Source organism: Dromaius novaehollandiae, chromosome 18 (genome assembly GCF_036370855.1).
Source record: "Dromaius novaehollandiae isolate bDroNov1 chromosome 18, bDroNov1.hap1, whole genome shotgun sequence".
Taxonomy (NCBI): Eukaryota; Metazoa; Chordata; class Aves; order Casuariiformes; family Dromaiidae; genus Dromaius; species Dromaius novaehollandiae.
Genome location: NC_088115.1, coordinates 5,837,293 through 5,859,965, shown reverse-complemented (window position 1 = coordinate 5,859,965; position 22,673 = coordinate 5,837,293). Strand labels below are relative to the sequence as shown.

At 43.1% G+C, this 22,673-nt stretch overlaps 1 protein-coding gene across 1 annotated transcript in view; it reads left to right on the top strand.

Annotated features, from left to right (window-relative positions):
• DNAH9 (dynein axonemal heavy chain 9) overlaps positions 1 to 22,673 on the top strand; it is a 210,999-nt gene that overhangs the window by 164,783 nt on the left and 23,543 nt on the right. Inside the window, exons 62-63 of the mRNA XM_026120616.2 lie at positions 1,976 to 2,103; positions 21,856 to 22,083. Coding sequence (XP_025976401.2) covers positions 1,976 to 2,103; positions 21,856 to 22,083 — 356 coding nt within the window. The remainder of the gene's footprint in view (positions 1 to 1,975; positions 2,104 to 21,855; positions 22,084 to 22,673) is intronic.

Genomic DNA, 22,673 nt, shown 5'->3' with positions numbered 1-22,673 from the left:
GCAAAAATCTAATAAAATGAAGCCATTGCTTCATTACAGCAGCACTGGCCTTAAGCCTACCTTGCCAGAGTATGGTGCTGACTCGTTATTCAGTATTTTCTATGTCCTTCATTTGGTTTTACTAAAGTGCAAGTCTGACTAGATATTTCTTGCAAATGGAAGATAACTTCTTCCAGATGCAGCCCTCTCCTGGGACCTCTCCTCGTCCTATCCCTCTGCAGCACAGTAAAGACCTTCCAGCAAACTGTGTCCCCCACCGCCGAGAGGAGCCGGCCTGCCCAGTTCCCTCTCCTATCCAAGCCAGCAAGAAGGAAAGCTGGTAGCTTCTTTGGTGACATAGCTGGTGCAGACTGGCTGTCCATCTGCAGCCCTCTTCTCTCTGTGGCAATAACGACTATGTTCTCTTTTCATTATTAATCACCTGGTTTGTGTACCTGCCTTCCATAAATTTGTCCCAGCAGTTTTTGAGAGGATTAGGTCCTAAAGGCGGAGTTACTCTGTGAGGACTTGATCAGCTGCTCTCAGCACTGGTACGCACCAGAGACGGTGCAAATGGAAACTGGAAATTCTTTAACATGTGGAAAGCTGAATTCCAACACCTGCTGCAGGGGTTTGCCATAGTAAGACTAGGTGGAGAGCCCGAGCAGCTGGAAAGGTTTGGATGTTTGTTTTACTTATGGCCATCTGTTTCCAGTCTTGTACCAAGGGCTCAATTTTAAGACTTTCTAGAATTTTTTTTTCTGTGTTTTACTGTCAAACTGGTCTGCTTTTGTTAAGAAGCAGAATGAAAAAAAGGAGGTAAGGGTGCACTGTCTCCCTCAAGGCAAATCAGCATGAAGAGATATGCACAGGCAGTCCTAAGGGATCAGCATGTGGGGTCGTGTTTATAGACTCCCTGGCTGTGCTGAACACATCCTGCTAAGGTGCACAGGGCCAGCATGGATGTTTGTCAGGCCGCTTCCCTCCAGCAGCACAAACTCCAGCACACAGCAGAGACTGCACGCTCCGGGCAGTCGCTTTGCCTGTGGGATAAGGAGCAACTGGTATCCTCTCTCTGTGGGTGAGAGACAGATTCAGAGAACAAAAAAAGGGATTTTTAGGCCTGTTCACTTAAAGAATCTGAGGCACTGGGATGCTACAGGAGAATCGGAGGAGTCCAAAGGAGTATCGTGTACAAGATGAAGAAACACTAAATAGCTGCCATCCTTCCTCCAGAGCAGCATGCACAAGGATGGTAAATGATGTAGATGTTGAGGTTCCCAAACAGTACTCTGTGGAGCACTGGTCCGTGACGCGGTAAGAGGTGGTCAGCAGTGGTTCTGCAGGACCTTCACCCGGGTTCTGCTGCAGCCCACCCACCACTGCCTTTTCCACACACCCTGTGGTGCGCCCGGTGGCATTGCCTCGCATGCCAAGCCCTCACCAGTCCTGATAACCTGTGAGAAATGTGGAGGACTAACTGATCTCTAGATAAAAGAAACCTGGGACTCCTTGGACTAGGCCACAAGAAGTTCAACAGATTTCATTTCAGCTGCCTTTGCAAAACCAAATAGACTTTAACCTCCCTGCTAGTTCTAGTATGTACTGGCAGGGTGCATTTCCCCACCAAATAATGTCTTCTTCAAAGCCTATTTAATCAGCAGGAAATGATTTTAATTTCCTGTAATTTTAAAATATATTTTTATACAAGGTTGCAGGGGAATAATGTTCTGTAAACAAGAGGCACTTTGTAATAATATACCTTTGTGTTGATGTCACTCCACAATTAAAACCAGTTTGGGAGAAGCCACTGCTGTTTTCAATGCTTTGGCAAGGAGCGTGTGAGAAACAAGATAACTATTATAAGAAGTGTGATAGCTCTTCTGTGAGGATTTTCGATAAGGCTGAGCTCTGCCTTGCTGCAGCTGTGTGAGCTCAGCTATGCTGCATGCAATTCCAGGTAAAAAGTGCTGAATGTTTTTCTCTTTTCTTTTAGGCAAGAAACTTGGTTATACATTTAACAACAGGAATTTCCACAATGTTTCCCTTGGACAAGGTCAAGAGGTAGTTGCAGAACAAGCTCTAGATCTGGCTGCAAAGGAGGGTCACTGGGTTATCCTTCAGGTATGGTGTCTTTGGAAATAGTGCTGTAATTCTCTCAGGTGACTTGATGCTGATCAAATTAGTGAGGGCAGGATATCGTTCTTTTCTGATGGGAGATGGAACAATGTGTTATCTGCATGTTCAACATCAACACTTTCTCACTGTCTCTTGCCGCCATCTACCACTTTTATAGGACTCAGTCTTCTTGGTTTTCTTGCTCTTAGAGCTCTCTGTACATATATAGTTGTAGGGAGTCCTCTGAGTGAAGGTTGTTCCAAACCTGCCTGTGCTTTTATCTGCTCTGCGAATAAATAAAAGGCTTTGTTCTTTCTACCACAAAAATTCGTTAAGTATTTAAATAAGTGACTGAGAATGTGCTTGATGCTATAGGGAATTCCGAGGCCATCTACAGTGGTGCTGATTCTTTTATGGTGGCGCATCCCGAAATGTAAATGTGCAATGCTCTCGTAACTTAGCAAAATATTTCCAAGTCTTTCAGACTCCGAGGGGATCTCTTTCCTTGTCAAGTGCTCTCTGGAGTCACTTATTCAGTGAGTGCCTTAGTTTCCTTATTTGCAGTTACTGATGACAGCTCTAATTGCAGGTCTCTGAGAATCCCTCTGATTTCCTTGATGTGGGTTTTATAGGCATTTACTGTCACTGAGTTGTTTGAATAAGGATTAGGTTAAGACAGTGCTTGCAGTCCTGATCTGAGCCTAATCAGGGCCTGATTTTGTATTTAAATTAAATGGCACTACTGTTTTGTTCTTACTGTTGTTGCAAGCTCCATCCAAGGTAGACAACTTATAAGCTTTCCAAGAACTCTTAAAACAGATAACTATGATACTGGCATTTGCCTTGGCGATAGTGAAGAAGAAAATATGCAGCCTCTATCTTCTCTATTCAGTAATGCAAAGTAAAGGTGTTTTTCCTATAATGGATGTTAGTACTTGTAAAGGGTCTGTTAGTAACCTCAGCTTCCATGTCTGTTGCTTCAGTACAGACGAGTAATGTGTGATGAAAGTATTTTATGTCATCCATTAACATCTTCTCTAGTAGTCAAAGCAATCAGTAAGAAATCTCAGTGGACACTGAAGGTTTAATCAGAAGAGCTGCAGAAATGAGATTTCTATGAAAGAATGATTTTGAGGGTCGATGTAGCTAGTTTTATGGCAACACCTGCCAAGTGTGACTATCTCCACTGGAACAGAACAGGCTGGTTCCCCAGTGAGCTTAGAGCAGAGTTTAATTCATCTGGCTGCTCGCAGTTTTTGATGCAAATGGCACAGGGGTAAACTCCGTGGTCACAGCAGTGGCTGCCAGATGCTAGTGTTGGGACTCATTACAGTCAGTTAGTAGTCTAGGATTTTCTGTGCTGTAGTCACAAAACTGGTAAAACTTTGTACAAATAAATATTCTAGATCTATGTTGTGCATGGTTTAGAAGAAAACAGTATAGACCAGACTGTGTTTCAAAAGAGAGATCATAGCTCTTTCTTCCTTTGTTTTTACAATGGTAGACCTGAGCAATCCAGGCAGTTAGGGTCCCACAAGGAGATAGTTTTGTGCTTCGGTAGCACTTCACCCTCCGGACAGACTTGGAAACATCAAACGAGATGCTTGAGAGAGTCAACTGCTCTCAGTCCAGTTTCTGTATTTGGTTTCTCTGTTATGCACATGGAATGGCAACAAAGCAGTGGATCATAATTGTCACCCAAATTGGCCAAGCCAGCTCTAGACCTTGCCTCATTCTCTCTCATCTCATGTTTCCATATCTTTCCAAAGGCCACTCTTACTGGAGCTTTATGTAAAATGAGAGAGACCAGCCCCAGCCAGGCATGAGGTGCTAATGATATCATCCTCTGGAACCTCCCCCCCCCCCCCTTTTTTTTTTCTTTTTTTTTCCTAACAAATTGGACAAACCATTTTCACAAGCTTGGAACTCTGACCACTCCAGATATTGCTAAAATTAGTATCCAGGCTCATTGCAGCAGGAGTTGATGGGTAAGAGTCTCACAAAGGAGTGTTCTGTCATTGCAGTCATAGATGAATCACAGTGAGTATTTGTCATGTGGAGGTTCATTTGGCAAGATCAGGCCGATTCAAGGATGTTTCTAGATCAGTTACACAGGACCTGGAATGACACAGACAGCTCAGTGTACACAAGTGTCCCAGAATTTTTGAATCATTGTGTTAATTATAAAAGAGAAGATAGAGAAGATCTCAACAGGCACTCCGGTGTAATTTGCTCAAGTTAATTGAAATCATTATTTGGAGGCTGTATCTCACCTATAGAACTGTTATACCCTGTCTTCCCATTTGTTTTTGAGCAGACAAAAAACAGCTGTTAGGATCAGGTATCCGTTCTGAGTTTTTCTGGCCACTTAACTCCTTGGCTCACATAAAGTAGAACTCCTCGTCTGTCCACTGAATTTGCTATCTTATATCAACCCCTACGCACTTCCTCCAAGATAAATGCTTTATTATGATTACCTAAATGGCTTTTATGCATATAGTTTATTAGTGGCCCTTGCTCAGAACCAGAAATAATGGCAATGAAGCATTTTGTATGATAATGAGTTGGGGAATTAGGTTTGTGGGAATCAGTTGTTAAGGGATATGGAAACAGTTAAGAAGTCCTTATTGCATTACATGGGCAAGATCACTGTTTTTGTGTCAGGAAGGGGCTGTTCTATGACTGGTTCCTTCTGAAATGTGTTGACCTCCCAGTGTTCCCATCTGAAAAGAAACTAATGCTGTAGGAGGCAAGTTAAGGAAAGTGTCATCCATATCTCCCCAGGGAACTCAGAAGGTTTTTTTGTCTCACACTGAAAATCGAGATTGTCATGAGTTAATCATTTTACAGGACAGAAAAGCAGAAAACACCCGATCAGTCATTCTTATGGAAAGATGAGACTCACTCTGGCGGAGTGTGACCAGTGTAGGTTCTTGCTTCTCTAGCATCAGTGTTACAACATGCCTTGTGTCCTCAGCTTCTCTGGACTCCAGTCCCTGGTGAGAACAGTAGCTACACTTGTGCTATTTGATGACACAGATGATGAGAGAATAAAGACCATGGATAAAAATTATCCTCTGCAAATACAGAAGGTCCATCTATAAAATAGGAACCCTTCCATGGCAAAAGTGCACTTGGCTGAAGGAGAATGTGTTACATGAGAGCCACAGAGAAGAACCACAGTACAAGCCCAGCAGCTTTTCTTTTTTGAATTGTTTGTTGACCTTGAAGAGTTGAGGCTGACCTTTAAGCTCTACCAGAATCCATTTAATGTCAAGTTCAGCCTCTGTGTCTCCTTAGAAATAGTTCATAGATTTGGAGGGGTTTAAAATGGATTTTCCTGGCCTTAAGAAGGGCATGGGATTTACATCTGGTACCTTCACCTTAGATGGGGACACCCTCTAACCACTTGGCATTGAGCTTCCAACATCATCTGTCAAATGTAATTTGAAGTATTCATTGAATTGTTGGGGGGGGGGGGATGCTGAGGAGGTAGGGTAATGAAATGAACAATGGATAACTGTATTGGAGTGGACAATGAAACTATGCCTTGAAGTCTGAACAAAGCTTTAGATTTGTTTTTATTCATTTAGTTTTTTTCATGAACACAAAATCACATTTTTCTCAAGATCTTTTTCATTGGCAGGAGAATTTAGGCCCTGTCATTTAGACAAACCCTTTTTTTGCAACCACACTGTCTACAATCTTAAGTAGAAGATTTAAGGAGAAAGTGTGTTAGCTGAGAGGCTGTCAAAATGCATAGTGGGTGGCTGTAGTATGGCTTACAGCTCACCAGCAGGTCAAACCAGGACTTTTTCAACCAGTGACCCTGGGTAACATGTTTCCCTACAGACTTGATTGTAGAGTCCATGCAGCTGCTACACAGTACCTGGTTTACACATTGATTGATCATTACAAGGGAGAAGCTTCAGAAAAAGCTGGTATTGAAGCTGTGAGAACGGTTTTTAAACCTGTATTCAGACTGGACTGCAGCAGTCACATCTGTACCAGCTAGCTTGGAGGGCTTAGGTGTGCCAGGGAACCTGAGGAGCTCGGGGGTTGCCGACAGACCCCACTCCTGAAAACGTTTAAGTCTTGTGAATGAAAACCAGCTGCTCAGAACATCTCCATAGCTGCTATATGACCAGTTCCAGTCAGAATGTTTGTTGCATTTTGTTGCTTTTTTATTTTTCACTTTTTTATCTTTATATTTACATTTACTCTCACTAACTCTTGCTTCTCAGAAAAAAAGAAGCGGATTTTCTTTATGCTGCAAGTATCAGTGCAGAGCATTTGACCATTTCAGAATATCTTAAAGAAAAGAAAATGGAAACACAAACAAGGAAGTCACAGAAGCCAGCCCTTGGCATGTAGGGTTTCAGCTGTGATAGATTGACATCTTCTGTCTAAGAAAAGATCTGTCAGAAACCTTTTGGCCAGTTTTACTGTGGTCTGCTTGTGCTGTAGCTCTCTACTAGTCTCCAGCAGACAGCAGCCTGCAAAAGATCTGTCTCTGATGAGATCACATATGAAGGGCTGCTCTTCAAATGGTCTTCATTTCTCTGAGAAAGAAATTGAGACATAAAATAAGAGTGGGAAGTTGCTTTTATATTAGTCTTTTTCGAACATAGAATCTCCCTTCCTTGGCACCCTGAAAATTCATGGAAAATATCAGAAAAAATACAAATGCAAAAAAAATGCACATATTAGTATCCCATTCCCCACACACACATGCACACAAACATCCCTTAATGTTTCTCTCAAACCAGAGGAAACTTTAAACAGTTTTTTGGATTCTCTTTGATAAGGTCTGGAGAAATGCAGGTTTTGTGATCTCACAAGCTGTAGGACAGTCTAGGGTCATTAAATGAGAAAACAAGTTCCCTTCTCAAGAGTTTCCAAATGATATATATTCCTTCTGCCCAGAGGAAAAAGAAACTTTATTCTTTCTTTTCAAGATGTGAGTTGGAGTTGCACTGGAACTAGCTCTTTTCACAAAGGTTTCGGGTATCTCATTTGTAAGGGAGTCTGTAAGGGAATTTGTAAGGTTCTGAAAATGGATGAAAAGCACTTCCCAACCTGTTGGTTTACAGAGGCACTGTTCAGTGAGATGGATGCACAGAGCCACCATAGGAGCATTCTTAGGAAGGGTATCTCGTACTCGTTTAAGTGTGGAGATCTGGAGGTCCTGGGAATTACGCAAAAGGCGCATTCAAGCAGGAGGAGAATTGGCAGTCGGACTGTGTATTTATTTAGCTTGTTCGCTCTTGAATTTCCCTGAAATATGTGAGGGGTGCCCAGCAGCTACAGCAGTGTGACTGCCTGATAGAAGTATCCCTACCTTGGAGGTAGGGAGCAGCCAGGGATCACCACGAGGAGATAGACTGAGGATCCAGCACGGCTCTGCCATCTGCAGCTGATTTTGTAAAGAGGCTTCCTAGCGTGAAGATCTTTCCACCTTTTGTAAAAACGCTCTGCACAGTTGAGTACTCTCCTTCCATGGTGCAGCTGGGTGGAAGATAAGTCCTGCTGCCAACCTTTAAGCCCAGCAGACAGGCCGATGCCATTCCTGTAACAGCATCTTACCTAAGTTGCTTGTTGTGACTCTCCGGTCCCTGCCTGGAGTATTTTGCTGTGAGAGTCTCAATGCCAGCTCTCCTCAAAAACTGAAAGGACGTGCTGTCCTTGAGGGCTGGCTGTTCAAAACATACTTGAAAACAAGATTTATTAAAAGTAGAAGGAAAATCAGATCGAAGAGCATAATGTGCTCAACTCAAAGGGCTAGATAATCTGTATTGTAGAATATTAAAGTAATGGTAAAAGAAACTGCAAGTCCATTGCAAGCCTTTGTAGTGAAACTGTGGAATCAGGGGGTGCCATCTGACTAGAGAATAACAGTATTCTGTAGCACCTCTATTTAAAACAGGGAAAAAGTATTGGAGCAAACTAATTAGTCTAAATTCAATAGTATGCAAAGTTTTGGAACTTTGAAGAACAAAATAAAGATGTGAAGGTAAAGAGATTAAGCATAATAGGAATTTGCTAAAGATAGATCATGCTATCTAACTGATATGTTCCATTGTGAAGGTAACTGAAGTTTTAGAGGAAATATAGCAGCTCTAATTCACGTGGACTGTAGTGAAGCCATAGAGACAGTGCCACACAGGAATGTATTAGGGAAGCTACAGAAGTCGAACATTGCTTGTAGAATTCCTGAAGAACAGTCATGAAGCCAGTGTTAAGGAATGACCTTGGCTCTAAAAAATGTGCATGTGCTATTGGCTTTGCACTGACACGTTATTAGGAGAGATGTCATTGATGCAGAGGAAGATTGAAATGTGATACAGGAAGACTGCAGAAGCCTGTAAGGCTGCAGTAGTAGAAATGGGATGAAGTTTAATAGTGCAGAGTACAAGGTCGTGTACTCCGGACTAATAGCAGAGGGGAAAAAAGGCTTCTTAAAGTAGAAGGCAATGCTGCCACATAAACAGCAGGTATGGGCTGGAAGTAGAAAGGCGGATGCCTGAAGAGTAAAGTTCTGGAACAGACTCCCCAGAGGTGTGGTGGCAAAGCCCTAACTGTTTTTTAAATGGTGTTTAATAACTTTATGGGTGGAATCTTGGCATGGTTGTTATATGTCTCATTTCCTATCTTCCCTGCTGTCCTAGTTTTGTAGGCAGTTAACATCATAGTGTATGCTTCTATAAATGAATGAAAATAAATAACACTAATGCAGAAATTCAGAGAAGAGATAGCAGTGCAAACATTAGACAAGGTGGGGGCAGAATAAGTACTGTTTAAATGATAAATGTATGTTGCAAGCTGGGTTCCTGTCAATAGATGTGGGCACCTAGAGAATGAACCTGCCTTACACACCTGTCCTGGGTAGGAAGAATCCTTGCTGAAGGATATTCTTCTCTGGAGGCCAAGATGACCAGCTGACTCCATAAACACTGAATGTTTTGACACCTGAAGCTTGGAGAGAAAAATCTCTTGCCTAGGGTATTCATCTGGACAGAATGTCCTCTCACCTTCTTATTTGCCTTGGTAGGGATCATCATATTTAGCTTCATTGAAGAATTTGAGGTCTACATGCAGTTGCAGGGCATGATCTCATTGAGATCACAGCGACATAGTGGGATAGCTCACATGACTGGAGTGCAGGCTCTTTAGGAAAGAAAGGCTGGGAAGGCAAGGAGAGAGAGAAGCCCTTTATGTAGAAGAGCGGCAGGAATGCATGGAGCTCTGCCTGGGACAGATAAGGAGCCAGGTGAGAGCATACAGGTTAGGATTAGGGGGCAGACCAACACTGGTGACTTTGTGCTGAGTGTGTGCTACAGACCACAGGATCAGGAAGAAGTAGATGTGGCCTTCTTCAGACAGCTGGAAGAAGCCTCATGTTTGCTGGTCTTGACCCTCATGGGGGCCTTTAACTACCCCGATAGCTGTTGGGCAGACAGCAGAGCAGGGCACCTGCAGTCCAGGAGGTTTCCGGAGTGCACTGGTGAGAACCTGCTGACACAGGTTATCAAAGAGACAAGGAGAAGAGGCACTGTCCCGGACAAGGAGGACAAACGCAAACAAGGAAGGCCTGGTCAGGGGTGTGAAGGTCGTCAGCAGCCTTGGCTGCAGTGACCAGGAGGTGGTGGATTTCAGGATCCTGCCTGCAGGGAAGAAGGCAAATAGGAGGCTTGCAACTCCGGACTTGAGGAGAGCCACCTTTGGTCTGTTCAGGGATCTGCTTGGAAGAATGCCATAGGAGAATGTCCTGGAGAGGAGAGGGGGTCCAGGAGCACTGGGTGATTTTCAAAGATCAGCTGCTCCAAGCTCAAGAATGGTCCATCCTGACATGCAGGAAGTCAAGCAGTGCTGTCAGGAAGCCTGCACGGATGAACGAGGAACTCCTGACTCAACTCAAATACAAAAAGGAAGCATGCAAGAGGCAGACACAAGGTCAGGTGAGCTGGGAGACTATAGAGACACTGTCAAAGCATGCAGGGATGGGGTTAGGAAAGCCAAATTCCTCTGGAGTTGAATGTGGGCGAGGAACGTGAAGGACAACAAGAAAGGCTTCTACAATTATATATCAGCAGCAAAAGGAAGACTAGGGAAAATATAGGCCCACTGCTTAATGGGGCAGGAGACCTGGTAACAAAGGACGTGGAAAAGGCAAAAATACACAATGCTTCTTTGCCTCAGCCTGTACTGGTAAGATTCACTTTCAGGAATCCCAGGCCTCTGAGGTCTGTGGAAAAAAATGGAGCAAGGAAGATTTACCCTCAGTGGAGGAGGATCAGTGTAGGGCACGTTGAAGTAAACTGGACATATCCAGGTCTATGGGATCTGATGGTATGCATCCACAAGAGCTGAGGGACCTGGACAATGTCATTGTGAGGCATCTTTTGATTATCTCTGAGAGGTCGTGAGGGTGAGGGGAAGTTCCTGAGGACTGGAAGAAAGCAGGTATCACTTTGGTGTTCAAGATGGGCAGGAAAGAAAATCCAGGGAACTACAGGCCAATAAACCTCACCATGATCACTGGAAAGGCAATGGAGCAAATAATCCTGGAAACCATTTCCAAATATAGGAAGGATAAGAGAATGATTGGGAGTAGTTAGCATGTATTTAAGAAAGGGAAATCATATTTGACCAACCTTATAGCCTTGTGCGATTAGATGACTGGCTTGGTGGATGAAGGGAGAGCAGTGGATGTTGTTTATTTTAACTTCAGTAAGGCTTTTGACAGTCTCTCATAACATCCTGATATACAAGCTGATGAAGTATGGGCTAGATAAGTGATCAGTGCGGTGAATTGAAAACCAGCCGAACTGCCAGGCTCAGAAGGTTGTGATCAGCAGCACAAAATCCAGCTGGAGATCATTCAATAGTGGTGTCCCAGGGGGGTCAATACTGCATCCAATACTGTTTAACACCTTCGTTAATAACCTGGATGATGGAACTGGATGTACCCACATCAAGTATGCAGATGATGCAAAACTGGGAGGAGTGGCTTATAGACTACATAGTTGTGCTGCCAGTCAGAGGGAGCTCGATAGGCTGGAGAAAGGGGTTGACAGGAATGTTGTGAAGTTCAACAAAGCAAAGTGTGAAGTCCTGCATCTGTGGAGGAATAACCCCATGCACCACTACAAGCTGGGGGCCAACCGTCTGGAAAGCAGCTTTGCAGAAAAGGACCTGGTGGTCCAGGTGGACAGCAAGTTTGACATGAACCAGCAGTGAACCCTGCAGCAAAGAAGGCCGAGAGCATCCTGGGCTGCATTAAGAAGAGTATTGTCAGCAGGTTGAGGGAGGACATCCATCCCCTCTACTCAACACTGGACTCCAGATGTGATCTCACACAGTGTTGAGTAGAGGGGAAGGAGTGAGTCCACCGAAGGGCCACACAGATGTTTAAGGGACTGGAATGTCTGTCATAGCAGGAGAGGCTGAGAGCTGATATTGTTTAGCCTGAAGAAGAAAAGGCTCGGAGTGGTTTATCAGTGTGTATAAATACATGCTGGGAGGAAGTAAAGGAGATGGAGCCAAACTCTTCTCAGTGGTGTCCAGTGAAAGGACAAGAGAAAATGGGCATAGATTGGAATACAGGAAATTCCATTTAAACTTAAGAAAAGACTTGTTTAGTGTGCAGGTGATTGAACACTGGAAGAGGTTGCCGAGAGATGTTATGGAGTCTCCATTCTTGGAGATATTCAAGATCCAACTGGAACAATCTTGAGCAACATGCTGTCATTGACCCTGATTTGAGCATGAGAGCTGGCCTAGATGGCCTTCAGAGGTCCCTTGCAACCTCAGTGATTCAGTGATTTTGTGCTCTTTCACCTTCCCATTGCAAAGCAGTCACAAAGTTAGCTTCTCTGATGCATGTAGTCTCCCTTGTGTAGGGAGAAAAGATCCTTGCATAGCAGGAGTACTGACCTATGTGACAGTGCAAACTGTCTGCTCTATTTCCTTTGCTGTCCATACTCTGAAGCTTTTTGCTATCATAGTGACCATCGCAATCACCAAAGAATGTTCATCAGCCTAAGGGCAGAAAAAGTGAAAGCTGTTTACTTATTTACAGCTGTAGATATGGATGAACTGATGCAGGGAAGAGTTCAGACATTAGATATTCCCAATTTAATTGTAGTCTTCATCCATTAGCCAAAATGTCACTTCCCTCACTTCATGATCAAGTTAATTTAATTCTTGAGGATCTTTCGATTTTCGTAGGTTGCTGCTTCGCTGAGCCAGGTTCATGTACTAAATTGAATAACAGTGAGCTCCTAGACCAAAACCTTATGAAATCTAGATGTTTGTGGAGCACTTATTGCATCTTAAACACATTGGAGCCATTTTCTGTGCACTTCACAACTAGTCTTACCCACAAGCAAAAGAGATATGTTGGCCTCTATGAGATACATTGTCCTTGCTAGGTAGGCACAGGCACATGCACAGATTTGGCACTAAGTCTCTGCTTCAGTAGAGAAGAAGCTACTTTTCCTTCTGGGCACAGTATCTTTTCATTCCTTGGGGCATGTGAGACAAAAAGTTCCCTTTCTATCTCTAGCTTTTGGTTCATGATTTTTGAACAGAAAATCTGATAGAGAAAGGTATTGGATATCAGACAGCAGTTTTCATTGCTGCTCATGTTCCAGCAGACATTCTCAAGCTTTTCAAATTGCAAATCCACTTACAGACCAGCAGTTAATCCAAATTTGGATCTGGGACGGAATTAAGTTTCTGTTGGACTTGCAATGCCTTTGTAACTACTGCAGGTCCAGTTGAGTAATAAAACTACTCTGGGAATCTCTGTCTCAAGAGCTGCAGAACTTATGGTGGGTTGAAACACCACTGTAGTAGGAGTCTTCCTGGAAATAAAGTTTATTTTCCTCCATTTCTTGAGATTAATCAAGGCAATTGTCTTTTGCTGTGCATTTCACGTACTCTTGCTATCTGGCCTGGCAAATCCCTACAGTCTCGCGTGCCACTAGTGGCTGAACTTGAATTGAGGTTCAGATCTGAACTCTGGACTGTACAGTTCCAGCAGAGGCTGAAGCACTGGAAAGGTGGGAGGAGAGATGAGGGCAAAGTCAAATGCCTTCCCAAGCCTTAAATTGTGCCAGATTCTGTCTAGATTCAGGTGCATCCATGTGATCCCCCGTTCTGCTGCTGCCAAATTTGATCAGAAGGAAGAAACACATTCTTGACAGAAGCCAAACAGGGACCCAAGCTAGCAGCTTCCATTGTAGAAATGGTTTCAGTGCATCTTTTCAGAGGAGGCAAAGATTTGCCTCTATCTCTTCTCTGAATGTCCTCTCCAGTCTGACCATGGACTGCTGAGTCTAGCTGGTCCTTCATCTCTCCTAGGTCCTACTAGCCTGTCTTTAGACTCTCCATCATGCTCCATTTACACGTGCTCCATTTCCCACTTACTCTCTTATTTGTCTTTGTATCTGAAGTTTTCCCTCCTGTCCGTCATCATCCAGAGGCCATGTCTGTACTTACCAGTTAAACGGCGCCAGGAGACATTCCTTGTGCTGGACTTCAACTGTCAGCCCTGTCTCATCGTCAACACAGGTCCTGGTCCTGGTTTTGGACCAAGATGACTGTCTCCTTGACAGTTCAGGACTGAGTATAGGCCAAGGATCACTCCCAGTTGACACCTCGAATATGACCCAGAGGGTTTTGGAGGGTAACAACAGGTCAATAGTGTAGAACGAGGCTGTTCTGAGCCAATTTCCCCTGTAATTGTCCCTGGCATATTTCATTTACTTTCATCAACATTCAGGCATGTCTGTGCTAAAAGAACATGCAAAATAAATTATGCCTCATTCCAAAAATTCCCATTAAAAGCACTCAGATGCTTACAGTACTGCATTTGTCCAGGCCCAACCAAGATCCTGCATGCTTAGTTAGGTGTGTAGCCTCCTCTGATATCTCTACTAGCTTGGCTTAGTGTTTTCAGTACATATATAGCTAGATCAGAACTGCTTCTGTATCTATGTATTCATGAAATCACATCATAAATTGCAGGTGAGGCATTCTGAAAAGGATTGGAATAAATGGCTAGTTCTGATTGCAGAAAAAAAGCTAAGAGTGGTGTCATCATGTTTTTAATTGCATATTTTTTACTAACACTGTGGCTAAGATGATGAAGAGAGAAGTGATGCTGTTTGCAGATGACATATAGCTATTTAGTTTGGCCCAGCCCAAGTAAGATGGTGGGGAACTTCATGGGGCCCAGCGACAAGAGGAGTGGACAGACAGCATGTTCAGAGGTGACACCAAAGGACAGCAAATTAACTGAACTCACTCTTAGGTGCTGTAATCCTCCTGACTGCCAGAGGGGCTCAGTAAAGGTTAAAGACTTCAGGAAGTGCTCAGACAGTGCTGATTCTGGAAGGACCAAGCATGTGTTCTTCCCTATCAACTGTGACCCATGGACTGAGGATTGAAAGAGCCTTAGGGAACTACTGCTAAAAATCCAAGCACCTCATAAAGGTGTGGATGTGATGTGTGTCTCACTGCCTGCCAAGTAGGGCACCTTTGGTAAACTGGCTGAGTGTAGCTCAATCTGCAATTTTAGTTAGGCAAAAACACATGGTAAAGATCAAGCAAAACTTTTCTGGTGCTTCTAGAGCTCTGAGATTGCCTCTTTCTGCACCAAGGTAGTTCCAGGCCAGCTTGTTGCTTGGAAATAGCTTGACCTCGTAAACATATGAGTAAGTGTTGGTGATAGTTTTGAAGTTGAGGGTTTATACTTGCTTATGCATTTAGATCACTGAGTTGCCTGTGGTAGTATTCACGTTACCATGGGGCTGGCTGAGGAAGGATGGAGCTGAGCCATTGCTGAGTGTGTGTGGCATCTTCTCATGTGATGAAACCTTGCACTGTGTTTGAGAGTAGGCATGGCCAAGGGAATAGACTCCCTACAATGCCCCTCCTGTCCTTTTTTATACCCCTCTATGATACAGTGAGTTTAGAGTGTAGCAGCTCTTTCTCTGGACTGCCAAGTCTGGCTCTCAGATTTACTGTAAAGTCAGTTGTTATTTTCTGAGAGCATCTCACAACAGACTGAGACTTTGTAAAACCAACTAATTGTCATTGCTGTAGGAGGTGATTTGTGATAAGTCTGGAGGAAAGCCACTCTCAGGGAAGTGAAGGGTCTCCAGTTGCTATCAGCAGAGGGAATGCATTGTGGAGTGTGTGCTGGTTTATATGTGGTGCTATTTCTGATGGTTTCTATAGCAACACTTGCATCCTGTGATATATGTTCTGCCTTGTGAAGTACAAAAGCACAGAGAGGCTTGGAAGTGAATTCCCAGACAAAAGCTCTGGTGCTCCCGTGTTCCTGCATATGCACCTTAACCCAGCCTTCCCACAGACCCTCATCCTCCGGTACCCTGCTCCCTCTCACTTACACTCTATAATGCAAAGTGGAGAAATAACACAAAGCAAGATACTGTGGCAACCCTCAGTGTGCCTGGAAATGTATTTTAGCTTTCTTTTTTACCTTCCTTTCAGCTCTTTGACTTTATCAGGGTATAGCCCCCACCTGCGTGGATCTGGCCACTTTATCTTTCCATTCATAAACTAAGGTAACGCGCCTGTGATTTTGAGATAATTGTCTGTGTCTGTCCACAGCCTGGACTAAGACAGGAGCTGTAAAAAAGCAGAGGTATTAGGGAATTGTCTTTTACCACCTGCTTGTACGTCTGTCTAGATGCCCTTATCCAACAGCTCTTTCACAGATTTCAAAATCTGGCTAAGAAAAACATAATAGAGCAATGAATTATCTTCCTCTGTCCCAGGTAAATGTATCTTCTGGGGGTACTATGGAATGAAGAGGACGTAAAACTGGTGCAACATAAACTCTACAGTGTGATTTAGGGAGAGAGTCTTGAGTGTGTATAAAGCCTTGAGTCATAGGAAGGTGAACAGGGCTCGATTATCCCCTTTCTCATGCAGAAGAACTAGAGGCATCCCGTGAGATCAGCAGCAGGCAGGCTTAAAACAAATAAAAGGAGGTGGTTATTCGATTGACACGTAGCTCAGATGTGATTTGTGTTGATGTAGCATTGTCTGTGTTATGTCGTTATTGATAATTGACATAATATTCAATTATTCTGACCACATATGTTGTCATCAGTCATGTTCTGTCAAGTTGTGTTATCTGACTGCTGAGAATTAATTTGCAAAGCTTTCTCCAAACCTGTGAATCCTCTTCACAGCAGTTCAGTCCTAATATAAAATTTACCTTGTTTGAGCCTTACGCTTATTTATGTCTGTTTTTTTCAGACACGTCGTTTGATCAAACCGTGAATTCTTAGTGTCAACCTGTGCTTCACTGCGTATATTCTTATTTTCCTTCCCTTCTATCACAAAAGGATAATATATAAATGCACTCAATTATCATTAGATTAGAAATATTCCCTGAGTTGTCTGTTAGAAGGCAGTGATACTGACAAATAGTGAACATTGATGTCATATCAGCCCAAGTTAAAGCAATTATTTTTCAGCCATCTAAAACCCCAAAGGCAGATGTAGGAAGAAAACAGCAATTAAAGATGAAATTACTTATGGTCAGGTGCATAGTCTATGATTAAACTGATATTTAATGCACCATTTTTCTTTGGCTGTTCCGTTGAGATGTTCCCCTAAACTACTAAATCTCTGGTTGTTTGAAGCATTTTGGTTATATGTTTCTGTCCACTCCTGTTTTATTATCACACTAGTGCTTTTTGAGTGAGTTGATTGCCTGCACCCTGGGGATTACCTTGTCTCTTGAAATCCTCAGTGCCTCAGGCAAGCACTGGTGCATTAACACTCAGCTATAATTGCATTCTCTCCGTTGCTCTTCCCACAGTTATAGTTTACAACAGAACGACTCTTCCCACTTCCCCCAGAACGTGATCCCTTTATAACGTGATTCTTTTGTTCGGGCATCTCCTGCTTGTCTACCCCCACACACCCCAAGCACCATTTAATATAAGCATGTCCCAAATCCCTTCAGGGAAGGAGACTGAGCTTCCGAAGTTCTAAACAAGAAATGTTGTCCCCGATCACGTGCATCGGATCTGAGGCAACAGGGCTGCAGAGTGCAAGGTGTCCATGGCCTCCCCCAACACTTACTCTCTTTTCTCATGTTTCTGAAACAGCTTTCCCCTCATGGACTGATGCTTGACCTCAGGCAGGAGTCCTCTAGCAATTTATTTGATCTTGGGCAAAAAGCCAGCCTTATAAAATGTGTGCATAAGAGGGCAAAATTGAAGTTACCAAGCTGCAGAGAAGATGATACTTGCATCTGAAATGTGGAGGTCTTAGGCAAGGAGGCACAGGGGCTTTTCCTGAGTTCTCAGTGCACTTTGTAACCAACTCCGCAGAAGGGAAAAAAATTGGAAATAGTTAAGTGCACCTATTTAAACGGTGTTAGTCATGAAAATGCAGCTGCACACTTGCTCTGTTATTTTCTGATGTTCCTGAAACGAGTGAGAGCAATGCATCTCCCCTGCTAGGATGTTTCTGAAAGCACCACTGAATGGGGAACTCTAACACCTATGTGATGCAGTCATCACAGCCTCCTTTTCTAGGCAAAGTGGAGAGATGGGCACTTTCAAGGAGTGACTTATCTGATTTATTGCAGACATCTGCTTTGCCCCACCTTCTCCATGACTCTCAGGAGAGATGAGATGACTAGTTCAGCTGCAGACATCTGTGCTCCGACCTATCCATTTGGTCTGATGGATTCCACACAGTCCTTTATACCTGTAGGGATATAAATACCTTTGAAAATCAATACAGATTCAGAAGTGTAAAGCAACTGTTAGGCAACAGAGTTGTACCAAAGTTATGCCAGTATAAACAATAACAGGCTTTTGCTTTGTGGTACTCTAGAAGGAAACTACTCTCAGGTAAGCCTGCCCACTAGTTGAGTGTGTTGTAGAGGCTGGATGACTGTAGCTGTGGAGCCAGGAGTCAAGTCTACATACACTGCAGTCACTATGAGGAGTCAGCATTCACCATGGTAACTACATACATAACTAGGGTGAAAAAAAGTATGGTTGAGATACCAAATGTGAATGCTGATCTTTAACAAGGTCCTATACAAAACTAAGAGGTGGCACTGCAGCCAGGACTTTGTAAGGATGTGACGAGTGTGGAAGGACAGTCACTAGTGCATAGCAGGACACTGTTTGTGGACGTGACTGAGTTCTCAGTGTCTTCTCTCCTGAGGTACCCCAGCACCTCTGGATAGATGCATCACTGTCTGGTCCTTCCTGCCTCATGTGCCATTTCTGAATACTAACCCCTCCCTCCAGTGTTTGCAAATATTCATTATAGTTTCTAAAAGCAGGATTCGCTCTCTCCCAACTCCTGCCTGAAGTACCTCAGCCCGCCCTTTTCTGCAGCTGTTCATCTTCTCCAGTCCTGCCTGTGACCTCTCCATTGCTCATGAGAGATGCTCAAACCTCCAGCATAAAAGCTAGAAAGGCAGTTTCTGTTTTCTCGTAAGGGAACTCACTCAACATTCCTGTGTGACACGTCTGTAAAAACACTGTGCTGGGACAGACCAAAAAGCTGTCTAGCCCGATGCCCTGTCTGTAAGAAGGCAGATCCAGATGCTGAGGGAAAGGGTGTATCAACAGGGCAAACATGCCATGATGTGTCTCATAGTGGATGTAAGCTCAGCTTCATTCTGTGATTCTCTCATCTTCCACAAAAGCCTGAGACGATGAGTTCCACAGTTTAATTATGCATCTTATGAAAATGTACTTCTGCTTATTCATTCTAAACTTGCAGTCTGATCTTTTCATTTGATTTCCCTGCGTTCTTGTTCTTCTCTCACTACCTCCTCCCCTGATCTCTGGTCTCCAAATTGGCAAGTCCATGTCTATATAGCGTTTTCTTGTATGGAAGCTATAGCCTTTTTGAGATGGAGAAATGAGAACGGAATATTGTATTCAAGATGAAGGCACACTATGTATTTATGGAATGGGATAAAAATGTTTCCAGTTTTATTTTCTGATCCTTTGCTGACATTTGATTGCTTTAACATTGCTAAGCATTGAGTAGTTTTTTGCAGAGAATAACCGTAAGGGCTCCAAGATCTCTTCCATGAGTGGCAATAGCTAATTCTGTATCCATCATTGTTTATGTATATAGCTAGGATTGTTTATCTGCATGCATTACTTTGCATCTATCAACACTGAATTTCTTTGGTCGTTTCATAGCTAGTCACCTAGAATGATGGGATGCTTCTGCAGTTCTTTACCATAAGGTTTTATTTTTACTACCTGAAATTACTTTGTATTTGGAGTAATTTTGTCAGCTCTCTAATAATTTGCTTTTTCAAGTGATTTTTGGATATGATGAACAGCTCCAAGTCCAACAGTAGCTTTCCACCCTCTGTTTCCTCTCTTTTAACCAGTTGTTAGCCTGTGAGACCTTCCCTCTCACCTATCATGGTTTAGGTTATTTAAGTTTTCAGGACAGAACTCATCAAAACATTTCGCAAATCAAAGTCTACAGCATGTAAAGCGTTACCCTTGTCCACATCCTCCCTGACTCTTTTGCAAACTCCAGCAGACTTGTAAGGCAAGATTTCCCTTGCCTAAAGCAACTTTCCTTGGGTTAAGCCATGCTGGTTCCTTCTCATTTCATCAAATGTTTACTTAGAAATATTGCCATCTGAAAGTTAAACATTTCATTCTGAGTAAGCTCCGAACACTGAGAAACACTGGCGCTGTGGAGGCAATTCCACATTAGAGTGTTTTGCCTAAAATAGGTCTGGTGAGCTGCGTTCTGGAGATGCCTGTTCCTTTCTGGTAACTGTAAAAGGAGTTTATAGCGACAAGCTCAGATTTGGATGTCCAGCTGTTAACAATCCAAACTGGAGAGAGAATTTTAGATGCCCAATTTACTCTAATTCACACTGTTTGTGTGTTAATTCAGTTGCTTACTACAGTTTCCAGCAGTTTGCCTAGTACGTACCAAGCAGTAATTCAGCACTTCCAAGTTTGAGATCTTTTAGGGTAGATACCATCTGATTAGTTTATCAATTTGTCCTAAAAACTCCTCATCTTCTGCTTCAATCTAAGAGAGTCTTTCTGATGATTAAGGGATTGGAGCATCTGTCATATGAAGAGAGACTGAGAAAGATGGGATTGTTTATCCCAAAAAAGAGGAGGCTCAGAGTGGTTTATCAATGTATATATCAGTGTATAAATTTGTGATGGGGAGGAAGTAAAGGAGACGGAACCAAACTCTTCTCAGTGGTACCCAGTGACAGGATAAGAGGCAATGGGCACAAGCTGAAATGCAGGAAATTGCATTCAAAAGTAAGAAAAAGCTTTTTTTTACTGTGAAGGTGGTCAAACACTGGAAGAGGTTGTGGAGTCTCCATCCTTGGAGATATTCAAAACCCGATTGGACCCCATCCCGAGCAACCTGCTCTAAGTGACCCTGCTTGAGTAAGGGGGTTGAACTGGGTGATGTCCCAAACTGCCTCCAACTTCAGCAATTTTGTGAGTCTGCCTTTGTATAAAGGGCTGTAATGTGAGACCTTCCCAAGCTCTGCAATGAATATCCATGCAGATAGTGAACTGCTTTGTTATGGCCTTCCCTTTCTTGGGCACTCACTGTACATCTGGATCATCTTTTAGTTTTATAGGCTCTCTGGTAGGTTTCTGGCTTCTGGAATAGGTTTTATTATTAGTTTTTATGGTCTTTAGAAGATTGTTTCTTAAAATCTTTTTTGGTGCTGCCATGCCTGGACTTTGTACTGTTTTCTATTTTTCTCATTTGGATACAGTTTCCACTTTTTGAAGAATGTCATTTTACTCCTAATAGTCTCCATTAGTTTGCTATTTAACTGTGAGAGCACGAGTCCTTTTTATAGGTGATATACATTTATTCTAAGCCTGAAATATGATTCCTTTATGTAATTTCCTTGCCACCTGCAAACAGTTTATCTTTTTGGCGGCCCCTTTTAATTTAAATTTAGCAGGTTCCTTGTCCTGTCTTTGAATGGGATAAATAACCTTCCAGAGTACCTGTTAACACAGCTAGCTTGGATTACACAACTAACTTTTAAATCAGAGTAGTTTTAGCTCATGAATCCCTGCTATGTGTTACCTACTGTGTTCCCAAACTAAGAAAAGCTGTCTTCTTGCCCGGAGACTACAACACTATATAGGTCTCTAGCTGAGAAGTTGAGGCAAGTCTTCATCCATTTTGCCATATCTGTATAATTCTGACAGATATGTCTAATTAGTTGCATGAATAAGCAAATATTTTATGTTAAGGAGTCTTTGTAAAACTACCTACTTGACTTTTTTCCTCACTATCTCTCACCTACTGATATTGAGGGTCCTCACCATTATTCTGTTAAAAATGAACAAATATTTTCACTTGAGCTTGACAAATCTGGGAAAATAATGTTAATCTGGGAAAATAATGTTACATCATCAGCCATACGTTACTGTAAAAAACAGATTATCAGACCCAAGAACACATACAATCCAAGAGCTGCTTCCTTAATTTCTGGTTATTTATCTTGATTATTTTGAATTTAAAAATGTACTTGATGTGCCAGGATATTTGGGGCTGTGAGTTACATGGAAGGACTATCGGGGAAAGTGTCAGTTTCTTTAGGATTGATGATGCTATTCGTTTATTTGTGTGATGAATTTGGTGCCCGCTCAGTGCAGGTGTAAATGGGGGTGACTGATGGAGCATTGTCTTCTTTGTCCCTACCAGAACATCCACTTGGTGGCCAAGTGGCTGAGTTCGCTGGAGAAGAAGCTCGAACAGCACAGTGAGGGCAGCCACCAGGATTTCCGCGTTTTCATCAGTGCAGAGCCAGCACCCTCACCCGACAGCCACATCATTCCCCAGGGCATCCTGGAGAACTCCATCAAAATCACCAATGAGGCGCCAACGGGGATGCACGCCAACCTGCACAAAGCCCTTGACAACTTCAACCAGGTATGAGCACTAGCAGGGTTCAGTGCTAGCATCACTGGACAGGCTGACGTCGTTTTGGAGCCACTGGATGCATGTATGCAGCGTGATGTGTATGGACAGTGACACTCCCAGGCAGCTAATATATGCATCCCTTTGCATTATATACCTCCAGCTCCATCAACCGTTCCTCTCTTCTCCAGGAGCTGGGCCCAGCCCTCTTTCCTCTTTCCAAGCTCTGATGTTCCCAAGGGAGAACTCAGGTAATCCCGAATGGCTTCATTCCTCCAGGATGTCACAGGATACCTGACCTGGCCTGGCGTAGGGCTTTGCTCATCAATTTATGATCACTAGAAAGGGTTATTTTATAAAGGAATCAAACTTCTGACTGCAGCATTTGGGAGACTTTTAGCATGTTTTGACTTGATTTCTGTGCTTATGTCACTGCTTTTTGGATTGGGCACTGGCATATTACATCTAACACACAAAGATATGGAGAAATAGAACAGGGTTAAGGCTTGTCTTCTTGCCTGTTTCTTTAACTGAGTCCTGGTATTCAGACCTGCTGTTCCCAAGATATGGGCACATCCCAGATCAGTTTTCAGAGGAGCATA